General features: G+C 38.0%; 1 protein-coding gene across 1 annotated transcript in view; it reads right to left on the bottom strand.

The window, feature by feature from the left end:
• Positions 1-23,427, bottom strand: part of PHIP (pleckstrin homology domain interacting protein) — a 159,986-nt gene that overhangs the window by 21,662 nt on the left and 114,897 nt on the right. The window contains exons 21-33 of the mRNA XM_019537662.1: positions 21,094-21,325; positions 17,109-17,228; positions 14,886-14,993; positions 14,209-14,333; positions 13,925-14,007; positions 13,019-13,130; positions 12,703-12,764; positions 10,582-10,737; positions 8,602-8,722; positions 5,182-5,307; positions 1,083-1,155; positions 494-544; positions 19-168 (exon numbers count right to left, since the gene is read on the bottom strand). Coding sequence (XP_019393207.1) covers positions 19-168; positions 494-544; positions 1,083-1,155; positions 5,182-5,307; positions 8,602-8,722; positions 10,582-10,737; positions 12,703-12,764; positions 13,019-13,130; positions 13,925-14,007; positions 14,209-14,333; positions 14,886-14,993; positions 17,109-17,228; positions 21,094-21,325 — 1,519 coding nt within the window. The remainder of the gene's footprint in view (positions 1-18; positions 169-493; positions 545-1,082; positions 1,156-5,181; positions 5,308-8,601; positions 8,723-10,581; positions 10,738-12,702; positions 12,765-13,018; positions 13,131-13,924; positions 14,008-14,208; positions 14,334-14,885; positions 14,994-17,108; positions 17,229-21,093; positions 21,326-23,427) is intronic.

Here is a 23,427-nt window from a genome sequence, read left to right on the forward strand (position 1 = left end):
CCATATTAAAATACTCACTGGATATTCAAGGAGATCCACTGGTTGGCGAAAAGGTTCAGAGTCTTCGCACTGAAAAATGAGATTCAGCAACTCCTGGCATTGTCTCTTCCATGCCTGAATATCATAAGACTGAGCTCTATTGCGCAGCCTCCGTTTGGGCTGATGATCCTGAAATGACCATATTGATTTGTATACACAAGCCAATTTTTTAATACACAAAGTCAAAGAATAAAATTATTATATGCAAACACTGTAAATTGTGAATCCTAACTCACCCCCATCCCACACACAATGGAACAGGTAAAAATACTTTTGCATAACAGATGAAAGAAGAAAATATCTACTGTTAAAAACTGATTTCCAGGCAAAAACACACAATTTTCAAAGACAGGATTATACCAGCCTAAAATGGTTTCTATTTCTAAACTGTTTTGGATATTTTTTTAAAGCTGTTACATTGTAAATCATGGATGCAAGTGCAACCAAGTATTACCTTTCTTTTCCTAGTGGAAGTTCCTGGAACATTTGTATCTTTCTCTTCTTCCTTTGAGCAAGAAAATATGAGTCGCATAACAAAATTAACAAAACACTTTTGAAAAACAGTTACTAAATAAACTACCATTCATATTTTCAGTTCTTTGCAGTGCTCTGATAGTCCCAAGAATCTTTCTGTTTTTGTGACCTTTTCTTCCCCAACTCTCAAGTTCCTAAAATATGATAACCATATATACATATCAATATATATTTTTTAGCAGGCTTGGACTTAAAGAGTTTGTAAATAGAGTGAAATTCACTGCTCCGCAAATGGTTAGCACAATATCCATGTACCACTTAATTTAAGTAGCACTAAAGTTCTCTATATACAAGAGGGAATTACAAGCAGTGTTCTTCAACTGGCTAAAAGGAATATTGTTAATTGATGCAACACATTCCCTTACCCTCTTGCAATGGGCTAAACATGCTGTCTTTGCAGTATAGAAGTGGGAAGAGATTAAAACTCAATTTCTTCCATAAATGAGTGCAAGCACAGCACCAGACCATTGAGATTACTTTTACATATATGTAGCATTCAGTTGGCTTACCTCATCAGAGTCAGACAATACTTTCTTCTTCATTGTATTATATAAAGGAATTATAGCATAACAAGTCTGGTCTCTGTAGGACAAGAAATATCATGTTAATGTAAGTCTATGTTATACATAAATGTATACATCTTGTCTACACACACAGAAGTTACAATGATTTAATTAAACATATATTTTGATAGACTCAGGCTAAAATGATAGAGGCTGCTATTAAAATAAGCATCCACCCAGTCTGTTGCACTGGTTTAATTATATCAGTTTTAAAAAAAACATTTCTAGGTCAGACCAGTGCTATTTGCATCTATTTTGACAGAAGAAAACAGATAGATTTTAAAAAAGCAACACAGGCAAATCATTCTTAGACCTATACCCATTCTTAGAACTGAGTTTGTGCCACACATTTTATGTTGGCCTAAATGACATACATTTTAGTTCTAAAGCAGGGGTGGGCAGTTATTTGGGCTGGTGGGCCACTTATGAGTTTTGGTGACCTGTTGAGGGCCACACCTCTTCCCCTCCCCCCCACCCCCATAGACTTAGATTATCAGAATTTATGCATTTTACCTATTTGGGAACCACTGCAAGTATTAGCACAGGTACTCCGTAAACATACTTTTAAGGTGCATTTTTATACCTATTTACATATGCATGATATTAATCCAAAGCCAAAGGCTCATGATTTACCATATAGTTCATTGGGCTGGACCCCAGAAAGTCAACAAGCATTTCAAGCCATGGTGACCCCATAGCTCAGCACGACTCAGTCTGTGTGCGTACTCTAGAAAGCCCCACAAAGGAGCTATATGCTAATTAGCCTCCCACTCATGACTGGGACAGGATGTTCTTGTCCTAAGTCCTGGGATACTCCATAGATTTAGATGCAGTTGAGATGCAGGGCAGCTTGGTCCACCATCACCTCATGAAGGATGGGGCCACACTAATCATGTACAACATGAGAGAGGGGGTGACAAAGGGAGTCTGTTTGCACTCTCTGCAGCTACACCTGGTGATGTCTGCCAGACATTTGAGGCTGATGAAAAAAAAGGAATTCCTGGAAATGGGAAAAAAGTTGCAGCTCAGCTGTGGGAGTGAAGAGGAAATCAAGATGTATTCAATGTAGTGGCTCACTATGACCTGAAGTGTCAGTGCTGAAGGGGACTGTGCATAACAGGCATTACTCTATATATATCTTATTCTTTGTGGTAGGCTCCCACCAGCAACTTAGTCTTTTTGGCTATGATCAAGCATTTTTGGAATAAAAGGGAGGGTGTCAGAGCTAGCTCTGACCCACCTACTGCTGGCCTGTTATTGCAGTACCTCCAGGCCCAGTGGCAGTTCCCTATAGATGGAACACCCACCCTTTTTTGGTTTTTTTAGCCCCACCCCAAATGTGTCCAACATGGACCATGTGTTTTAGAGTCATGCTCAAGTGTTGGCTGCACTTCATTTCATCAACTTCAGTTGGTTTCCGTTACTGTGCACATGCTGCTTTTGCCAGTAGTTTAATGATGGACAATATATTTTATGAGGTTTCCTTCTACGCAAGTTTAAGATGAGGAGCTTTTTTCCTCACTGCTATTATCCGCATCCATGGAAGAGGACTGTAACAGATGTGGAGAATGGATGACAAAACTATTCCTTGCTTTTGTGATTTCTTGTTAAAATGTTATGTAGGTAACAACTGACCTGCAATATAATATAACCATAAAGGTGTCCCATTTATGGACAACTGTGAGGGCTCCAGTTTTTCTCGACCCTCAGCACAAGGAAGAGGTAATGTGATCAGCATCATGCTCCGGCTGCTTTATACTCAGGTGGCTCCTGGTATCCATTGAATAAGAGGCTGGTTGGGCCTCACGGCCGTACTAAAATTATTTTGGTACTAAAAATGAAAAACTGAGTAGAAACCCACCCCCCTCACCTTCAAACCCTAAGCAAGTCAGTCACCCTACCAACTAAGCTACATGGCTTTCAGCATTATCAGTAAAAGGTCTAAATAAAATGCTGACAGACACTTATTCCCAGCCTCTAACAAAGGATACTAGAAGGATGCATTTTGTATGAAGACTTTTTTATCGTGGGGGCCCTGGTTCCAGCAAATGCATATTATGCATTTAGCACGCTAAGCTGATCACATGAAATTTGGGAATCTTATACCCAGCATAAAAAGTCAAAAGAACTGAAATCTGCTATCTTTAAAAAGCATCTTTCATGGAAGACCAGCAGAAAGGGCAAAATTAACAGAGGACAAAGACTCCAATGAAAGTTTTATCCAAATGTCTAGATCATGGCTTGGCAACCTGTGGCCTGCAGGCTACATCTGGAGGTATTCAGCAGCTGGGGGCACTGGCAGCAGTTGTTTTCCCATGCCACAGTAGGGAAAAGCAGTAGTGGTGGGTGCTCGCACCATGTTGCCATGGGGAAAAGCAGTGGCAGCAGTTGGATCCAAGTGCACATCTTCCCATCTTTGCCCCAAATTTAAAAAGGTTGGTGATCACTGATCTAGATAACTGTACTCAAGCAAACTGACTATAATCCATAGAGAAATGAACACAGTGTATATGCTTACTGTAACATTATTTCCACCATGTGCATCACAAGTTTAACTTGTTTTAAACAGAAAGTGGCTTACCTGAACAAAACTGAAAGTGAAAACCAGAGTTTTTCCCTTTGATTTTCCCATAGAAAAGATAGGTTGAGAAGCTGCATTTTACAAGTAGTTTTATGGGGAAAGCAGTAACTAAGGCTGCCAGCAGATGGCAAACAACTGCCAGGGCTGGGAGCCTAACATAGATATCTGGTCCCTAATGCCATGCTCCCCACCTCCAGGCAGCTTGAAAGGCAAGCTGTGTTGCCAGTTTCAGGTGAATCAGTTCCTGCATGCACTCTTTGTTAAAGGTCTCCAGGCATCATGATTCTGACACAGGAGGGAGGCACTGTGTACACCTGCTTTGTTAATGCCCCAGGGTAGTGTGAGCCTGAAATCAGAGGAGGTTCCCCAAATCTCCCGCTCTCTGGTGCCAGTAGGTTTATTGCAGCCTAGTGGCACAACTGCACTTTGAACATACCGGCTCCCCAAAAGCTGACAGTTCAAATGAAGCTGGGCTACACATGGGCTACTCCTGGATGCTTATGGGGCACAAGATCAACATTAAGCACAATACAAACCAGCCATAAAGTTGTTTCACGTTATTGTATGATTAATGCATTAATCACACTATGAATGTAATGTATGCCAAAAGCCTAAAGATAGCTAACATCTTTGTGAAAGATATAAGTCTTGACCAAAACAATGTTTTTCAGTTTTATAAAGGAAAAAAAATACCCTTTTAAATGTTCCCCTCCACATTTTTTTAAACTAAAGATAGAAAAGTTCAGGGAGGAAGGGAATAGAAAATGTTCCCCATAAAAAAGTTTTTCAAAAAATTTAATGTAGAACTTTGTTAATAATGAAGATGAAAACTTTTTTAAAGACTCCCCAATTTATGGCATACAAAAGACACCACTTTTCAATCAACTTATGATAACTGGAAAAATTTTTAAATGAAAAATCCCATAATTATTTTGTCATTAACATGGTATGAAATCCTGACGCTAAACAACTTTATTTAAACATATGTGGCTGTCCATATGCTTCATGTACATTCCACCCAAATTTATATCTATCATTGGATGGAAAGCTCATGCAATAAATGACAACTATAAAATCAAAGTCACTGTGGCAAGAAATGCATTCTCCTTTCCTTAAAACTCCCAGAAATAATGTTTCAGACTATAACAAGACTATTACTTCTAAACCACAAAATTCATTACATTAACTGTCCATTATGAAATTTCTAGATTTTGAACTATGAAAAGTAATATACTGAATATTTTGTTTTTCAAACTCTGATACTCTTTATTATATCCCATTTTATTAAGTAATTTACTTTTCTTTAAAAATGCCTCGAGGTTCACCTCTCCCTTTAGATGTTGTGTACTTCTATCCTTTGCTAAAGCAAATGGCAGGCTCTCATCAACAGGTAAAATGATCTACTATATTTGAATCTACTGTTAGAAGATGGACTGAAAACATTACATCTGGTAATCTACTCACTTGATGAAGTGTAGCAGAAGATCTGTGATGAATTTGGCAGATTTAACAATAGGACTTCCAGGTTCATTGAATGTTCGTGTATTATGCTCTATGTACCGGACTTCCCACATAAGTGAAGAAACCCGCCTTTGAGGAGAATAGAACAGATAACATTGAACAGTTACATTTGTAACATAAGGATGACTTTAAAAATAATCCTCACTTTTCTTTCCAAGAGGTCTCAAAAAGAAGAACAAAACTTCTTTTGGTTTTATGTAAATGTTTTACGCTCTTTGATAGCTCCCTACCTTGTCAGCAGCAGGCAGCTTTCTTTGGCTTCCTGCTTACCTGTGTCTTGATAAGAAATAGGGATGAAAAGTTTTGAGAGCCTTGTTGCTGTCAATCAAGGTGTGACCCAAAAATAAATTTCTCGTGCTCCCTAAACAGTTCATCTGGCTGCCAATATATTTTTTTTTTTTTTTTTTTTTAACTGATCCTTTGACACCTTTCTCCCAATAAAGCTTACTAATAAGGAGAAAATAAAGAAGTTTTTTTTGTTTTTTTCACTGACAGAATCTTAATGCAACTGCTAGAAATCTTTCTTTTACTCCACTGTACAGTTCTGCCCCACAAATTATAGATCAACAGCAAGCTCACATTCAAAGAAAAAAGGAGAGTAATTAAAGTACAAAACACATAAAAAAACTGAAAAGTATTAAAATGCAAAAAAATTGTCCAGTTGTTAAAAATGACACCTTACATTTTAAACAAAAATCATTAAAAACCAGGACAGGACACAGGTCAACATTTTCCGGCAGCAGGTCAGAATGACCACATTGGGTCCAAGTTGGGCCAGCACTAGAACCTGGCTTCCGGTGCTTCTCCCCGCTGCCCAGCTGTGGCATGGCACAAGCAGAGACCCACTCCTGAAGCCCCTGTGCTCAGTGGGCTAGGTCCGATGCATCTGTAGGCTGGATCCAGCCTGTGGGCCATAAGGTATAGGAAACTGAAGGTAGCCATGACCTTTCATTTATTTTGCTCTTACAAAGTGCAATAAAAGAAGAAATCTCATCCAAGCATACCCTACACCTTTTGGTTTTTTTCCTACAGTTAAGAAACGCATATTAGAAATGCCACTTCCATGTGCTTGTTTGAACACAGCACTAGAAATAGAAGGACAGCAGGATACTTTTTAAAACAAATGTAAATATGCTACATTTAAATTCTCATTTTCAAAGACTAATAACATGTCCCAAGCAAAATCTGAATTTTAATAAAAATATTAATTTTTGTAAAGTATATTCCAAAATTAAAATAGCATTTCAAATGTTTCCACTAAAAATAGTCAACAAGTGAACGGAGAGAAAGAAAAATGCATAAACACTGAACACTTAGGTTGCCTGAAAGCTTCTGACTTTTTTTCCCCAGAAAAAAAAACTTTCATATTTGAATAGTGCCACATTCAGAGATTAGTATGCAAGAAGCATTACATGCTAATTTTCAGATTTGGCCCAAACAAAAAGACAACATGCTGTAAGCACATTTGCACTCAGAAACGTCAGAAAGTGTGCATTAAGGGAAATGAATTCCCAAAGCAGTCATCTTCTATAAATCAAGGAAAACAAAATCTGCCACAAAATACTTTAATACAACCCTATTTCATCTTAGATAATTAAATTCTGGAATGTTAAAGAAAATATAGTGGCTACAGTTGTCATTTATGAAAATTGTGCTAACAAGTTAAAACAGAGTACAAAAAAAAATATTAATATCATGAAACGGTGTCCTAACTCAGCATTTTTTATAGAAATTTAAATGTCTTTTTTAACATCAAACTGCTAATAAAAAATGAAAAGTGTAACAATAAAGGAAAGGCTATATTAGTCTACATCTTTTTTCAATTTATCTTCTGAAAAACACTAAACAGTCTTTTCAGTTTTCCAGTTAAATTTTAGCCAAGTACAAGCTACTGGAAGAACTGCTGTTCTCCCAGTAGAAATAACAAGCTTACAGAACTCATTCAGTTTCTCCAGGGAGAAACTTGCCCCCTGCAGGAGAAAGATCTTCCAGGTGCTAACCTGGAAAATTTCTCTTGTGAGAGAAACTCTCACAAGAATGGATGCTTGTATGCTCCCCTCTCTGGTTTGGGAAGGGTGCGAAGCAGCATCTTCCCTAGACTAGGGACTAACTGGTTTACGGAAAGGGCTGGGGACTTTGCCCCACTGTTCCTCTTGCCTCCTGGACCAGTCTGGGACAGAACTGAAGCACCAGGGGAAAGCCCTCTGCCTGTTCCCCAGACTAGGGTCCCGAGCCTGAAGAGCAAGCAGATAGTTTCCCCTTCTGCAGGCAGCATTTAAAGCTCCCAGGCCCACGAACTGTGGTGGAAAGAGCTCTCCCTTCTGTGGTTTCCAGGTCCGCAGGCTTTGAGAATGCCAGCTAAGTGGTGCACACAACACATTCAAAATCCTCAGCACTGGAATCCTGGGCTGGGAAAGCTCTTCCCACCCCAGTTCCCAGCCATACATGCTTTAAATGCTGCATGGGTAGGGACCTATTTAAATCACAGAGGCAAAGGGTTTTTTGCAGCCTGCTCATGGAGGGCAGAGCTGGTTTTGCAGGTATTTCATGGCAGCCCCACCTCTGGCGCTGATTGGAGGGAAGGTGGTGGGGGGGAGGAGGGGGGAGAGGACAGGAGACCAAGGGGGCAGCTGCCATCTTGCCTGTTGCCCTTCATGCTGCACCCCTCAGCCAGTTCCTTCCCCTCCCAGCAGTGAGGACTGCTGGTTCCCACTGAGGTGCCAGCATTTTAATTTTTTTTGGTTGATTTAGCAGATTTCGTGGACAATTCTGGATTTCATGGTTTCCGCAAAACCTGCAAGACTGCAAATTAAGTAGGTCCCTGTGCATGGGCTGCCCAGCTAGGCAGAACACAGTTGATTTAAAAGCCAAGGGGCTGCCTCATGTCAGTTTGCCCCCTTCACAGGCAGGGGAAAGGGTAGGCTATCAAGTACTAGGCTTCCTTAATGGCAGGGGTGGTCCAGGGAGCAGCCCTCTCACATGCCTTTTAGCTGGATAGGTATCCAGCCAGGGGCCAGTAATACATGTATACTCCTGCTCCTTGGCTATTTTTCTACCAACAACAATTTCTCTGAAATTCGTACTAGTAAAAATGAATCACTTGTTTGTGACCTTTAAGAACATAATCCCTATACAGACCCAAACCCTGATTCTGAAATTTTAGTCCACAACCCCATGAAGCCAATTTTGGGATCAGAGAGATGAATAATATACATTCTGAATTTAACATCTGAACAAGACCAAGCATAGATGAGTAAATCACTGGAAACTACCCCACTATTTCAAACTCTTTGTCAGACAGCCTATCAAAGGCCAAACTGATCTGGCAATACTTAATAAAAACACACAAAACGTTGTTCTAACCTGTAAAATCTGCTTTCCAGTCTTTGTTTAATTGTACTGAGATCTGTGGGATATGCCACAACCGTGCAATACATAGGGTAAGCTTGGAGGTCCACAGGTGCCACAAATGGAGAAGCAATATCTAAACAGAAATGAAAAATCAAAATTCATATTATGCAGAAGTAGCCCTTTAGTAATCCCTTATAACTTCTACATTTTCCCCACATACACAATACTCTTTAAAGCTTTATACAAAGCACAGAGCAAATATAAAAATCGACACCTATATTATATATTAAAAAGCTTAGTAGCATTTCATATACAAAAGTGCATGATGTAGCATATGCCATTAGCATAATTGCTACAGCAATTAATCAGTGATCCTGCTGTGCATGAAACATGACACTCAGCCTTACGTATTCAAAAACGAAATTATTTCTGACTATAAATACAAATGTGTAATTTATATAATTCAAAATATGTAATTCTAGAATATTAACTGGTATCTCTGAATTAAACTATGCTTTCCTAAAGTAGTGACATCTTAATATTACAACTCTTTTGGCCTCATGATTTGTGAAAAGCAATTCTTTAGATTGTTACAATAAATTAGGTTGTAATGAACCTCAGCTTTTAAGACAATAGGATAAAGCAGAACCTGGGTTCTTCATAGGGTTATTTCTTTAGCTCCCTGTAAACATGAGGGCTTGAAAAGTATCAAGGGCCACGGCAAACAACCACATAAGTCCACCTGAAGTGCTCCAGCTATTTTCTGTAGCTTTTATTTCTAGAGGCACTGCTTCTCCAACCAGCTGGGAGTGTTCCAGCTGAGTGGAGTGATAGCTGCAGCAACTGGCTAAGTAACTCATACTAAGTTTGGCAACTTCCTGAAAATTCAGCAGCTTGTAAACCATCCCAACGAAAGTGTGGTTCTACTCCAAACCAGCTAGTCCTTAGTATTATCAAATGGGGCATTATTATAGACAGGTTTAGTGGGGTCATTTAAAGCACTTGTTACAGATATACAGTAGGGAAAGCCTTAATTAAAAATGTATTTCCACTAGAAACACACAGCATACTAAAACATATGCTTGCTAATGTCCTTGAGGTTATAATTAATATATGTGTAGTGCATTTTCTTATTTATTGGAAGCAGAAAGAAGCTTCTTATAGAGATGCAATGCGTCACCAAAGGAAACGTGCAGTATAAAAGGTATATCAAAATTTGGCATTTCCTTACTTTTTCTGCACTGATACATAATATGTCTCAGTCTTTGATTAGTAATAAAAGAATTAACAATTATATTACAACAGCTTATAACAACGCATTTTCAGAAGGTGCCAACACAACAGCAATTTTTTCTGTAACTGATTATCAAGTAGTTCACTACGAATTTAATCAATGTTATTACTCTGCCCGCATATTCTCAGCATTTCTTTGAGAGAGATCTCTCCCCCTCTTGGAGATATCTTTTTTTCCTGAGATTGCAGCACACAGCAGCTTAGTCAGGGAAGAAAACCTATGTAAAATGTATCTGCCACAACATTCTGCAGGAAAACCAAACATGCCTTTTTATATTTGTTTGTAGTACAGTTTAACTTTTTTTAGTTTAGTTTTTGGTGTAGAGGCCTGTATTCTCAACCTTTACAAAAGATACTGGAGATATTATAAAAAGGAACCCAGTGTTTAATACTTTCTAAAAATTAAGTCTCTTCCAAGACTCAAGTTACACATTAAAAAAAAAACTTTAAAAAAAGTAAAAAAAGATCACTTCAGATTTGAAGATATGGGCCAGACTATCTTAATGGCATTTACTATGCACATATATCATGCTTTAAAACAAACTATTTTCTTCTTTATCAAGTAATAAAAAGCTAGTGTATGACTACTACATTTGATCAATGACATTTCATGATTTTGTGCACTGTGTCCTAAAATAGTGCACAGCATTATATCCCCTACTATATATCACTTCTATAAATTAAGTAACAAATGCTTACCTAGAGTCATGAGCTGGTTTATCCCCGAAATAATTCTCTCACATTCTTCATCTCTGGTCCTGGAACCCCATTCTCCATCCAGAGGTTTGTAGATTAACGCTCTGCGTTCACCTTCAGTTAAAGGAACGCTAGTACCCAGTTCTTCAGGAAACACAGCTAAAACAGAATAATAAATGCACCGCACAAAACAGACTGTTGAAAACACTTAACTTCTTATATTTTAAATATTATATACAGCTATTAATCCAAAGGTAAATAATAATACTGAATGCATAGGATAACAGTGTTCCAATAAACAAACTGAAATAATTAATTCTTAGTTTATTCTAAAGCAAACAAAACATTCATTGCAGTTGTAATGCTATTTTCCACATTTATTCAAATCCAAAATAAGGTGCATCCCCCACATTCAACCTCGGGGAAAAAACTTTGCCTTTTTTTCCCTAGAGCTGGGGGGACAGTGTGTGGTACGTGGGGGAGTGGGGCACAGAAGAGAGACCACACAACAGCAGGAGAGCTGCTGCAGCTCTAGCCTTGACCTAAACTGGGATCAGGGCTGCTGCCGACGCTGCTGCCTGGCCAGGGCCAGAGCTACCACATAGGGCAAGCAGCAGCAGGCAATACAGGCACTAGGGAACATATGGGGTAGTAGGAATTGGAAGGGGAAGAACAAGTGGCAGAGGGGACAGGCAGCAGGGTGGCAGCTATCAGCAATCAAGTGATATGGGAGAGGCAAGTGGTATGGGAGGGGGCGAGAGGCAGAGGACCATGAGTCATTGCCTGTTCCCTTGCTGCAAGAGGGGAGCAAGAATTTAAGACCTCCTCCAATAATAAGATTCTATACATGCAACATTCAGAGTTTTCTTGGATTTATTAAATAGGGTATATTCTTTTCTGTATATTATTGCCTGTTAATTTAAAATCCCACAGTGCAGCTTTATACATTTCTAAGCAGTTTGTTGGAGAATTTGTTTTTGCAAAGAAACAAAAGGTAGTTCCATAGTTACAAACTTCCAGAAAGAACTGAAGGTGTTAGTTCTGCCCTATAGAAGTCTCCTGAAACTCCTGTTTTTAAAACTGCCTTCTCCATTCTTCTATATTGCTGCAGTTACACAAAGTGAAAGTGTTTGAGATGAGCAGCCACCAAAACATCCTCTTGAAGGGCTTCTCAGTTTTGGAATAAATTCCCAACATAGCTAGAATCTGTTGTTTTTCATGGTATGCTGAAAAGTCTCTCTAACAAAAGTTACAGGGAGGGAAGGTACAAAAAGGACGAGTATCAGGGATACAATAAAGTGTTCTTGGTGAATTTAGGTCTGACACTTATTTGGTGGTTCTTTTCATTTTGATCATTAGATATTCTGCCAATTTTAAATTTTTGTGTTGCCATATTTTTAATTATTTTAAGAAGTATCAAGGGCCTGCAGAAAGTATTTCAATTTTTAAAACTGAACGATTAGATGAAAATATAAAAATAGTACTTTATTTTAATATAATACATATAAAAGCATCATACCTATTAAGTGTAGGTAGAAAAGAAAAAATAGTTTAAGGAAGGCTAACTTGGAGATTGATTTTATATATATCTCATTTTTTATCAAATTAAAAAAAGAAAGTATGCACAAATATGGACAGAAGAAATACCACTGGTAGGCCGACTTCTCAAAATTCTTAAGAATGATGGAGCAAGTCCAACCATTGCCAATTAACCCTAAACATTTGTGCCTATAAAAGTAGGAAGTGTGTTGGTAATGACAGCAGTAAGTCTTAAGGCACTCAGTTTCCAGAGAACCCATGAGAAAACATGTTCATCCTCAGCAACCTTTGGAAAAAGTGAAAGGCCAAGAGCTACTGAGAACTGCTTCAAGATTTTGATCTGCTAGACTGAATAAGATTATATTTCCTGTTAATCTAGTCTCAAGTCTATTTAAAAAAGTGTATTTGTAGTTTAATACCTCATTTAAATTTAATCATGAATTTTTACTGAGACTGTTTTGCAATACTTATTTATTCTTAGCTCTTTACAGAACTTAAGCAAATTGATCAAAAACCATTTCCAAAAAGGCATGTTCCCTCTTTCTGTACTTTAAAGTAAATTAAGAAATCTATAGATGCACATACCATTATTCGGTATAAGCTCCATATCCCAAGGACTCATCTTCTCAGTGTCACCATTGTCCCAGCTTAAAGAAAAAAATAACCAGATCAAATTAATTTTAATAGTCCTAACACACCTATAAATAATTTATAAATGGTAAGTTATATAGTTACAACTACAACTAATTGGTTTACTTTATAAAACAATATTATAATTTTAAGAAATGTACATGTGAATACATTCTAATAACTAAAATCACTTTTAATCAGGATTGGCATACAAGATCTCATTTTTTAATAGAAAATGTATTAAAAGCTGAAGTAAGAAAAATATGCTAACCAGACGTTATAACACTGAAACAAACTATCGGGGTAATCGGGCTGAAGAGGTTCTTGGCTTTCAATTGTTCCAAACCACCAAGCATCATCAATTATGGATCTGAAGCGATCACCTAGACAAGAATACAAAATAGTTCCATCAATACAAATAGCTACTGTCATAGTCCAGTTCTTCTAGGAATTTTTATTCCATTTCGTCCTAGTTTTCATAGTACACTCATTCTTTGGAGACACCTGTTTCGATGAAGAAATCTAAAGTGTATTCAGACTGACGCTTTTAAAGTAGGAATGGGCATTTATTAGGAAGAATGTTTACTGAATAGTTATACGGAGCATGTAAGAGTGCTCAGTGCTGGGCAGCATAAACAGCAAGTTCAAAATTCATGGAGCTAGCAAACAGGAGTGGCCCTCATTGCCCTTGCCCTCCTTCTGGCCTCTGGAAGCTTTAGAACAGGGGCAGTCAAAATATAGCCTGCAGGCCAGATACATGCTCAAGGTGATAAGAGTTGTTCTACTCTAGAACAGGGGTGGGCAGTACTAATAGTAAGGCACCCTTGTGACTTGGCCAGCTATTTGGGAGGCCCACCTCTGCCTGATCTGCACAGAAGGTCGTCTTCTTCCCCCAAGCAACCACCCAGCTCAACACAGCCTCCTCTGAAAGAGGTGGCAGAGGACAATTTAGAGGATCTAATTTGATGAAGAGGCTACAGCATTGGAAAAGAAAGCAGTCCTCTGGACAGAGCAGGGAAGGCATGGAGCCCTCCACAGGAGCTGCCAGAAAGGGACCAGACAGACGTTTTAAAATTTCAATACAATATCAAATATTCATCTATGGTACTATGTTTCCTAATAAAATTAGGCACCATGGAACCAGATAATATTATTAAACAATTTAACTACCACCTACCTATATTCCATCGTCTATGTTTTGCATCATCAAACTGTTGCCGTAAGACAAGGAAATCTATAACATCTGGCATATCATGATACCTAGATAAAACCAAAATAGTAGAGAAGTTTAACCAGCAAGACAGTATGGAAAACCATTTAATGTCAAAATGCATTTGAACGCAAACATTTAGTATTTGAGATAAGTTGCTTAAAAGAATACATATGTTCTTTAGCAGATTTTAAAGAAATCACACATTAAAAATAGTTTCTCTATTTGAACGGAAATAATGCTTCCCTTACTTCATTGTGAATGATCCTCCAGTCAGTTTTCCAGTATCTGGATCAAGAAAAGCAAGTTTAAGGCAGCAGAGAGTAGGCAAACCCACTTCATACTTAATTCCAACTATCTTCATCAGTTCTTGCTCCTGAAGAAATAAAACATGGTTACTTAAGATGACTGATTTTCAGAGGACTTTAATCAGAAGAAAAGGAAAAAAGTTGATACATTTTTGTGGTACAACAGATTTCATCTGCAATTTTTGCTAAATTAATCAGACATTTTCAAATATATTCCCTGAAATAAGAAGTTATGATTTCCAAATGTGGCCTCCTTACAAACTTAACTGTTAGCTGAGATACATTTTCTAGCAAGGGTGAAAATAAATCAGTATGATTGGTAAGAAAATCAAAACAGAGCAAAAGAAATATATGGCTTTGAATAGGGTTATGATTTTTTGTCCCGTTCTTAAGGTATCACATTCCTGACATTTAAACATTTACTTGATTGATGCAGAAGATTTAAATATTATATATTTTTTCTTAGTTAAACTTTCAAAGCCAGAGTTAAATACACATACACCAAGTAGTTTTTCATACCACAAGTATGGACAAGTTATGCAAAATACCACCTTCATAAAATTTCTTCTATATTACTTAAGTGAGAGCATCCAAGAGGGAAGAAGTGAGAAATACCATACCCGGAGTTCCATTTTATGCCACGGCTGTTTTTTGGGATTAATACTGTATATTTTGTTCTTTTTGGCCATTACAACGTATGCTTCATGACCTTGTCGGAAATAATAAACCTAAGAATGAAATGTGAAAATTAGCTAAGCAACATTTCAAAACACCAAAATGTTAGCACAGTATGGATATAGAATGCGCTTCTTTCCACGCCCAATGTGAGTGAGTAGCAGCTTCTGTAAACTGGTATCTTTATGATGCCTTTTGCTTTTACAGACATTTGCTATGCATGATGGTAATCAAATCAATAGACGGATAAAAAAACATAAGTACAGCAACAACTGTACTAAACATTAAAAGATGGAGTTAACACTGCCAAAAGCCAAGTAATTCAAAATTAAAGCAAATGCTTTCTCATTAACTTTTAGGTAGGGGGGATATGGAAAAACACAAAGGTAGGATTATCAGAAGTACTCTAGTAATTCAGAAACACAAATCCAACTCAAAGTCTTTTATACTATATATTTTATCTAAAGGCAAAAACCAGTTTGAATGATTTTAAAGACTTGTCCATGTAGTTAGAATAGTTGCATATAATAATATAATGTTCCACTGGCTGTTAGCTGGAACACCATTGTCAGGTTGGTCACTAACTAGCTAGAAATGTCACTTATATCTAGAGCTATAATTTTAGGAAAAAAATAAAAAAAGTTAGATTTCTGGTTTTAAAATTTCATAAAGCAAATTAAGCCATTAGATGTGGGATGGACAAATTCTTCACAGTAATTTCTATGCGAATGAATAAGCCAATGGTTTTCAACTTTTATAGACACAATGCACCCATTAGACTTGAAGGACCCCCATGGAAAATACAAGTCCTTAATTTTCACTCTTTTTACTATAGAAACATAATACAGCAGTTTCTCTTTTACAAGGAACTCAAGAAAGACCATACAGGTTCAAATATTTTTAACACTGAATAGGAATTTATAGCATTATGAATAGGAATTTCAAATATCTAGGTTTATCTTGTGAACTATATTTGCATGCATGACAGGGGGCATACTATTTGGGGGCAAACATTGTGTTGCCCCCTAGAGCGACTCTGGAAGGATCTCAAGGCACCCCAAGGTGCTGTGGCATCCTGATTGTGAATCACTGTTATAAATCAATCATCAAAAATTGTAAGAAGCATTAAACTTACATGAGACCATTTTTGTATATTTAAAAAAAAAATTCCACCAAAGGTTTAAAATCAACCATATTTGAATATCTAAAAGGCTAAAGTGTCTGAAGGAAGTACTAAAGGGGTTTATATAGCTCTCTGATTTACTGGTGGCAGATTAAAGTGTTAGGTCTTGTGTTGTGTCAGTGTTGACTGCAGTTTTGCGAAGGGGCTAAACAATATATTCGTATAGGATGGTTTGGATAGGGATGATCCTGCCTCAGGTCAGGAGGATGGAGTAGATGACCTCTCACTCAGCTTCTGAAGCTTCACACAGCCCTACTTTATACCATATTACTTCTTGAAGTTTCCCTTCACTACAGAAAATGCAGAACTGCTCTGAACTTTTTAACTACATATGAATAGAAATAAAATCAATGGAGGCTCTAAATACGAATTATGACAGTAACCTAATATATTGGGTTACCACTAATTTAACATACAAAAAAATAAAGTAACTTTAAATTTAAGCTAAATATCTTTACGTAAACTCCAAACAAAAGTCCATTCAACATTTAGTCTGCAAACTTGGATATTTTCTGTGAAGCTGATCTGAACATGTCTCAGATGTAATTTTATATAGCAAGCTTTAATGTATTTGGCTTATTTTATTTATTATATATACTTGGGTGTAGAGGACACTACAGAGCAACAGATGACAATAGATGAAGCCTCCCAAAAAGTTCATATTATGGAAGCAGCACCAAGTGAACACAATATAACAAAAGATACCTCACTTGAGTGGAAAAATAAAACTATAGCTAAAACAAGACAAGAGTCTAGAAGACTCTGGAGGAGAGAGAGAAAGCTTGAGAGGGACATAAATACAAAAATGTCAATTCTGAATGAAAGCAATTTTTATTTAAGTACTTTTATAGCTTGACTGATAAATCAACCCCAAAGTATTTCAAACACTACCAAAAAGTAATTACATCCCTGTCTTTAAAACATAAATCAAAGAACCTCAAAAACCAGACATGAGAGTTAGGAAGGCTGAGGAAAACAAAAATACCTCATCACCCATTTGCGGCACAAATGGACATCGACGGGGAATAGTATCTGTAATCCAGGCTGAAGGGAGCCATTCTTCCAAAGTCAGGCCATTTTCTGCCAACACGCCCACTGCCAATCTCTAAAGAAAATGCACAGAATAGAGTAGTAAGAAATAAATCTTTCTTTACCAAAATTCAATACATCCTGTAAAGATAATATTGTTTTGTCAAAGATAAATTCTCTGATTATCATTCATATAAGAAAGAAAATATTTTTGACACAAATAGAAATGTTATTAAAATGTTTAAGATCATTTTATAATAAAGTAGCCACATGAGAGAATTTTTAATTTTAAAAAAATTAATGTAAATTACTGTACCACACATTTAATATATACAAAGCATAAATATATTTAGATCTCTGTATTCTCCAAGAATGAAAGTTGAAATATTTGAACACTTGAAATGGTCAAAATTCTATGTTCCATCACACAATAATAAGACAATCGTAGGTTGCAAAGTAAAGCCAATAGCGTTTAGGATGGGACAAGCAGGGAGCTAGCTCCAGGCACCAACTAAGAGGGTTTTCACAATATTGGGTAGGTCTCAGCTGTTTCAAAAGATGGTTCTCATTTCTTTGCCACTGCTAAATTAGATTTATTAGTGAATACAAACAATTACCGCAATCCAGGAGACTCCAGAGTCAATGAGCTTTCATTAAAGAGCCCCTACAACCATTTTTCAGCACAGGGATGCTGATACATGCGACACTCCAGGCACTTTAGAGTGGGTCCAAGAGCCGCTCTGTTTAAAGTGCCACCCCCTGCCTACCAGAGTGCGTGCATAAATGCCCCTCCTTCGAGCTAGTCCTGACTGATCTAAATCAAAACGCAGAAGAAAAGGGGAGTGTGGCACAGCCCTTTCCAAATGTAGCTCTTCTAAGCTGCATGGCCAGGGAGAGCATACAATGTGACAGGCCTGCCCGTAGAATGACTGGCAATTATTTTGAAGAAGCCTCTATTCGCTTACAGATGAACATAGCATTGTCCCAGGGGAAAAAAAAAAAAAAAGTGTGAGCATGTTTTCTCTCACATATTTCACAGGCAGACAAGATTCTTTGGGTGACTATGATCTCTTTTATTAGACCAACTTAAATAGTTGGTAAAAACATTTTATACCAAGCTTTTGGGTTTAAAAAGCCTTTGTCAGACCCGAAGAACCTTGTCTGCCTATGTCCCGAGACCAACATGGCTACAACCTACACCACTGTACACTTCACAAGTACTTAAATAAAGAAGAGAATGGACTAGTCCCTCTATAAGGATCCCAAAATAAAAGCCTCTCTCCTGGGAGAAATGCAAGCCCTGTTTACCCACATTTTCTTCCTATAATGAATTCAGGCCTGCAGCAAACAAGAAACATTGGGCTGTGGCTTATGGTTTGGACCCAAGTTTCCCCTGACGTTCTGTGAAATGCTAAATTAAGCTTGCTTACCACCTGAAACTGGAACTCCAAAAAATACACCCAGCATAGGGATAACAGAAGTATCTCTCTACCTCCATATCTCCTTCTGTAGCTCTTCTCCATCAGCTTGGACTACTTGGAATAATTTGGAATCAGCTGCAAAACTTTTACTGTGTACCCCCATTTTCAGGTCCCTGATGAAACCGATGAACAAAACTGGGCCCAGCACAGATCTTTGCAAGACCCTACTTTGGACCTCCCTCCATCCTGAAAAGCAACAATTTGACTTTATCTGCTGCCTACCTTTTAACCAGCTCTCAATCCACAAAAGAACTTTCCCTCCAATACCGTGGCAATGCAGGTTTTTTAAAAAGGCCTTTGGTGAGTGACCTTTGTCAAAGGCTTTTCAAAAGTCCAAATATGTTATGTTAACTGTATCACCCTTGTCCACAAGCTTTTTAAGTCTCAAAGAACTCAAGCAGGTTGGTGAGGCAGGATTCTCCTCTACAAAAACCATGCTGACACTTCCCCAGCAAAACATTTGTCCATGAGACTGATTTTATTCTTTATTATAGATTCTACCAACTTGCCAGAGATGAAAGGGAGACACACTTTGTAGTTTCCAGCATCACTTCCAGAGCCCTTTTGGAAGATGGGTGCTATACTGGCAACCTACCAGTACTCTGGCACAGAGGTCACTATAACTAGATTACATACTACTGCCACCGGTTCTGCAATTTCACCTTGAAGCTCCTTCAGAACCCTTAGGTGAATGCCTTCAGGTCCTGGTGACTTCTTAGTATTTAATTTATTGAACTGTTCTGAAGCCTTTTCTTTATCACTTCACTGTGGTCCAGCTCTTCAGACTTATCTACTAGGAAGAACTGATCTGTCATAGGAACTTCCTCAGTATCTTTTGCTGTAAAAACCAATGCAAAGAGTTCATCTGGCTGCTCTGCTATGGCTTCATCATGCCCGAGTACACCTTTTATCCCTGGTCATCTAACAGTGCATTCAATTCTCTCACTGGCTTCTTGCTTCTGTATTTTTAAGAAGTTTAAGATTAACGTCAGCATCTTTTACTAGACACTCCTCAAAATTCTTTGTTTTGCTTACCTTATTTTGCTTTTACACTTGCCCTGCCAGAGTTTGTAATCTTTCCTGTTGTCATCATTTGAGCATGCCTCTGCCTAAAATGGCCTCTTTAACTCTGCTATTAAGCCGTAAAGGTGCTTTAGGGAAGCACTTGGTACCCTTCTTGATTTGTGGTACATGTTTTTCTGAGCCTCTAATACAGTGGTTTTCAACTTTTGGACTTGAGGCACAAAATAACTTTTGGGAATTAAGTGACACCAATTTAAAAAAACAATTACATTATAGTGCTTACTTGCCCAGGGCTGGCATTGGGGGTGGGAGGATCATCCCAGGCAGGGACAAGATTTAGCCTGTGCTTATTTGCTTAGCACCCTAGTTAAGAATCACTGCTCTAATATGGTATTTTTAAAGAGCTTCCAAGCTGCCTGCAGGCCTTTTTGGCTTCTGATTGCTTTTAGGCCTTTTAGGCTTCCAACTGTTCTTTAACTTATTTCTAACTAACTTCCTCATTTTTGTGTAATTTCCTTTAAAGTTCCCTTCTCAATTCCAACACACCTCCCAAAAGAAATTCAAAAGTATACTGCAACCAGATATTACAGAGAACTCTTTTTTACCATGGATACCATAAAGATTCATCACCCATACAAAGGTTACAGCATAAGTGATAGAAGAGGTGGGGACCTTGACAATTCCAGTACTATAATAAAGTGAAGCTGAGTTAGCTTAGCCAAAACTCGAAGATGTAATGAAGTAATCTGGACACCAAACACACAAGCCCTGCCGTAACTCCTTTAAGATTTATACACTAGCTGGACACATTTTTGTAATACAAAACCTCTTGCATCCCAACCACTGCAATTGGCAAGGCTAAACAAAGTCCTTACCCCTTCCTTTGCTTCATACTGAATCAAACATTTCTTGCTAAAATGCCATCCAGCTTTAGCTCCCTAATACAGGCAAAACTCTATAATGTAATTCTAGATCTTGCCCTCTGCCACAGATTCCTTTTGGGAGATAGCCTGGTCAGGTTCAGGGCTATTAAAACTGCACAACACAACCCTCATCACAGCCCTGAGGTTATGCTGTGAACATGTGCCAGCATTTGCTATGCCAGGTTAACCCTTTGCTGATCTGGTTCACCTTTTTTTTGTAGTTTAGACTAGGCTCACCATTTTTAAGACAACATAAGCCCTACAAGTGCCAGAAGATTAGAGCATTTAGATTGCCCTAACTTTGCTTAGGATGACCTAAATGTATCACATGTACATACCCTCAGAGACCTCACAAAAAGACCTAACAACATTTGCAATGATCAGTACTTCTAGAATATAAACAAACTAATTTCAAACTGGACTGCATGTAAGGCTGTATACAGCTGCTCAACCTATTCAAGTCATTTAGATCCCTTTGTGGTATGTGTCTTATAACCTACAAATTGTTTCCAACCTTTTGTTTTCTTTCTTTGGGTTTCCTTTTCTTTGGTGATGTTGTTGGTCCATCTTTATCTTCGTTCCCTTTTTTCCTTTCTTTTTTAATTTGCTTCTTTTGTTTTTCTGTTCCCTCCTCATCCTCTGAACTGCTTTCCGCTTTCTTGGTTTTAAGTTTGGGTATTTTCTTTGGTGGCTGCAGATTAATTCCAGCATCTGCTGTCCAGTCAGAATAATCACTAGAGTAGTCACTAGGATGATATGGAAAAGAAGTTTAAAATAAAATAAAGCATCAAAAAAAAAAATAATTTCCAGAACAAATCCAGGATAAACTGTTTTCATCAAGGACCCAAAAATAGGGTCTGGGATTGGGAGTTTGCTCTCACTGTACTAACTGCCTTTTTGCAGCTAGAAAGGAATTGTTCCTGTGCTAGCAGATAAGCCAGGGTTGGCTAGATACTGTTTTTATTTTTTGCCTTCCCTGCCATAACTCATCTTTAAAAACATTCCATAAACTGAAAAAAGATATGCAAAGCAAAACAGCAAATCCTGTATCTTTCCTGTGCAGTGACTCCCTAATCTGTCTGCTTGCATAGATCTCCCACTTAATCACGCAGACTGCTTGCATTCAGTCAGAGAGAGATCCTGTTAGTGGTGACTCTCTGTTAGGCTCTGTACCTTACAACTGATCACCAGTAAAGGTTGACTTGTGCCCCCCTGCTGCAGGTAGTAAGGTTTGAAGTTTCACAGCTTGGTAGGCGTATGAGCTCGGGTACTTATTGAATAGGTGATTCAGTTTCTGATGCTCTAAAGCAAGAGGTGGCCTTAGGGAAATAAGCTGTTTAAGATGGTGGGGAAGAATTCAGACTCCTAATGTCTGGATATGTCAATTTAAAAAAAAAAAAATGGGGGGACTCATAAGGACATGGTGGTATGCTAGGAGTAGGTTGGGACTCCTTCATAAGGAAGGTTGAAGAGCTGATAATGGTTTTCTGATGAGAGAGAAATACAATCTTCAGTATGTGAGTTATTGTTGGATAGCTTTCTGCCAAAATTAGTTGCAACACATTTTAAGTTGCCTTCTTTATATCTTGTTTTTCTTCCTATGAAGAAAACACAGGGGCATCTGGCTTTGAAATCTATGAACTATTGGGCAATCCATCTGATAAACAGGTTTTCTGTTTAAAGATTGTAAATTAACTGTTTAAACCCCCCCAAATCCATATATAGATATCAGTTGAACACAATGTTTTATTGATATATTTACAATGTTAAGGCAATTAGAAACCTTACCAGGGCCTCAGTCACTATAATAAAATAAATTCTAAATACCTATAAATTCTTGCTCTTTGACGTGTACCCACTGCTTTGTAGCTCTGAGCAGCCCTTGTGCCAGTGCCCCTCACTCCCAACCCACAGCCTCCTGGCCGTGTCAGTGACCTTTACTTTCCTGGGTGCATCTGGACCATGGGTTTCCTCGAAAGTCAGTTCCGACTCAGGGTGAGGACTGCTTCAGTGCTCACTGTGGCAGTGGTGAGGGGTACGCTGGCAGTGGTAGCAAGCCAAGCTTCCTGCTAACGGCCAGAACCAGTGGGGCCAAATGGCTCCAGATTCAGCAGCAGGCCATGCCCCCAACTGTATTTGAAACCCCTGCTCTACACAATTAATAATACCCTAGACTGCAAGTGTACGTTACATGGCTCTAAAAGCTTTGACTGTAGTTTGTTGATGATACCAGCTGCCACATCTATTTCTAATATAGGTCTTTATCACTTATTTGTAGGAAATCTAATTTCTCTCTCTAAATGCTGTATCAACAATATCTTCCACTGTTAGCAAATGAGTTAAAAGCATATTTTCCATTCCTGTCCTATATATGCCTAAGCTGTTGGGAATTAAATTCATGTCTTGTTCTTTCTCCACATCAAGTTAAATGACATTGTAATTTTCCCCCCATAACTGCTCAGCTTCCAGATACATTTCTTCCTCCTCAGTTTTTAACAAGTGAAGAAGTCCTATTGTGCCATTTCCCACAAAAAAAAAAAATCTCTTTAAAATCTAGTACTTTTGAAAAATATGGAAACAAAAATCTCAAACTGTCCTAATTTTACTTAACTAAAAATCCAGATATCAGCAATCAGATTCTACCTTACTGAGTAACAGTGAAGAGAACACAATTCCTTAGTGCTGTGGTTTCCAATCTCTTTTTTGGTTCAAGTTCTTTCATGATGAACTGAAAAAGTGTCTTTCCATGTCCCGACACTGAAGATATTGACTGTCTTGTTTCTTTTCTATATTACAGAATTAACCTTTTTCTCCTTTCCAATTTTTACTTATTTTTTTTAATTGTTTT

This window comes from Crocodylus porosus, unplaced genomic scaffold, assembly GCF_001723895.1.
Source record: "Crocodylus porosus isolate Cpor-Errol unplaced genomic scaffold, CroPor_comp1, whole genome shotgun sequence".
NCBI lineage: Eukaryota > Metazoa > Chordata > Crocodylia > Crocodylidae > Crocodylus > Crocodylus porosus.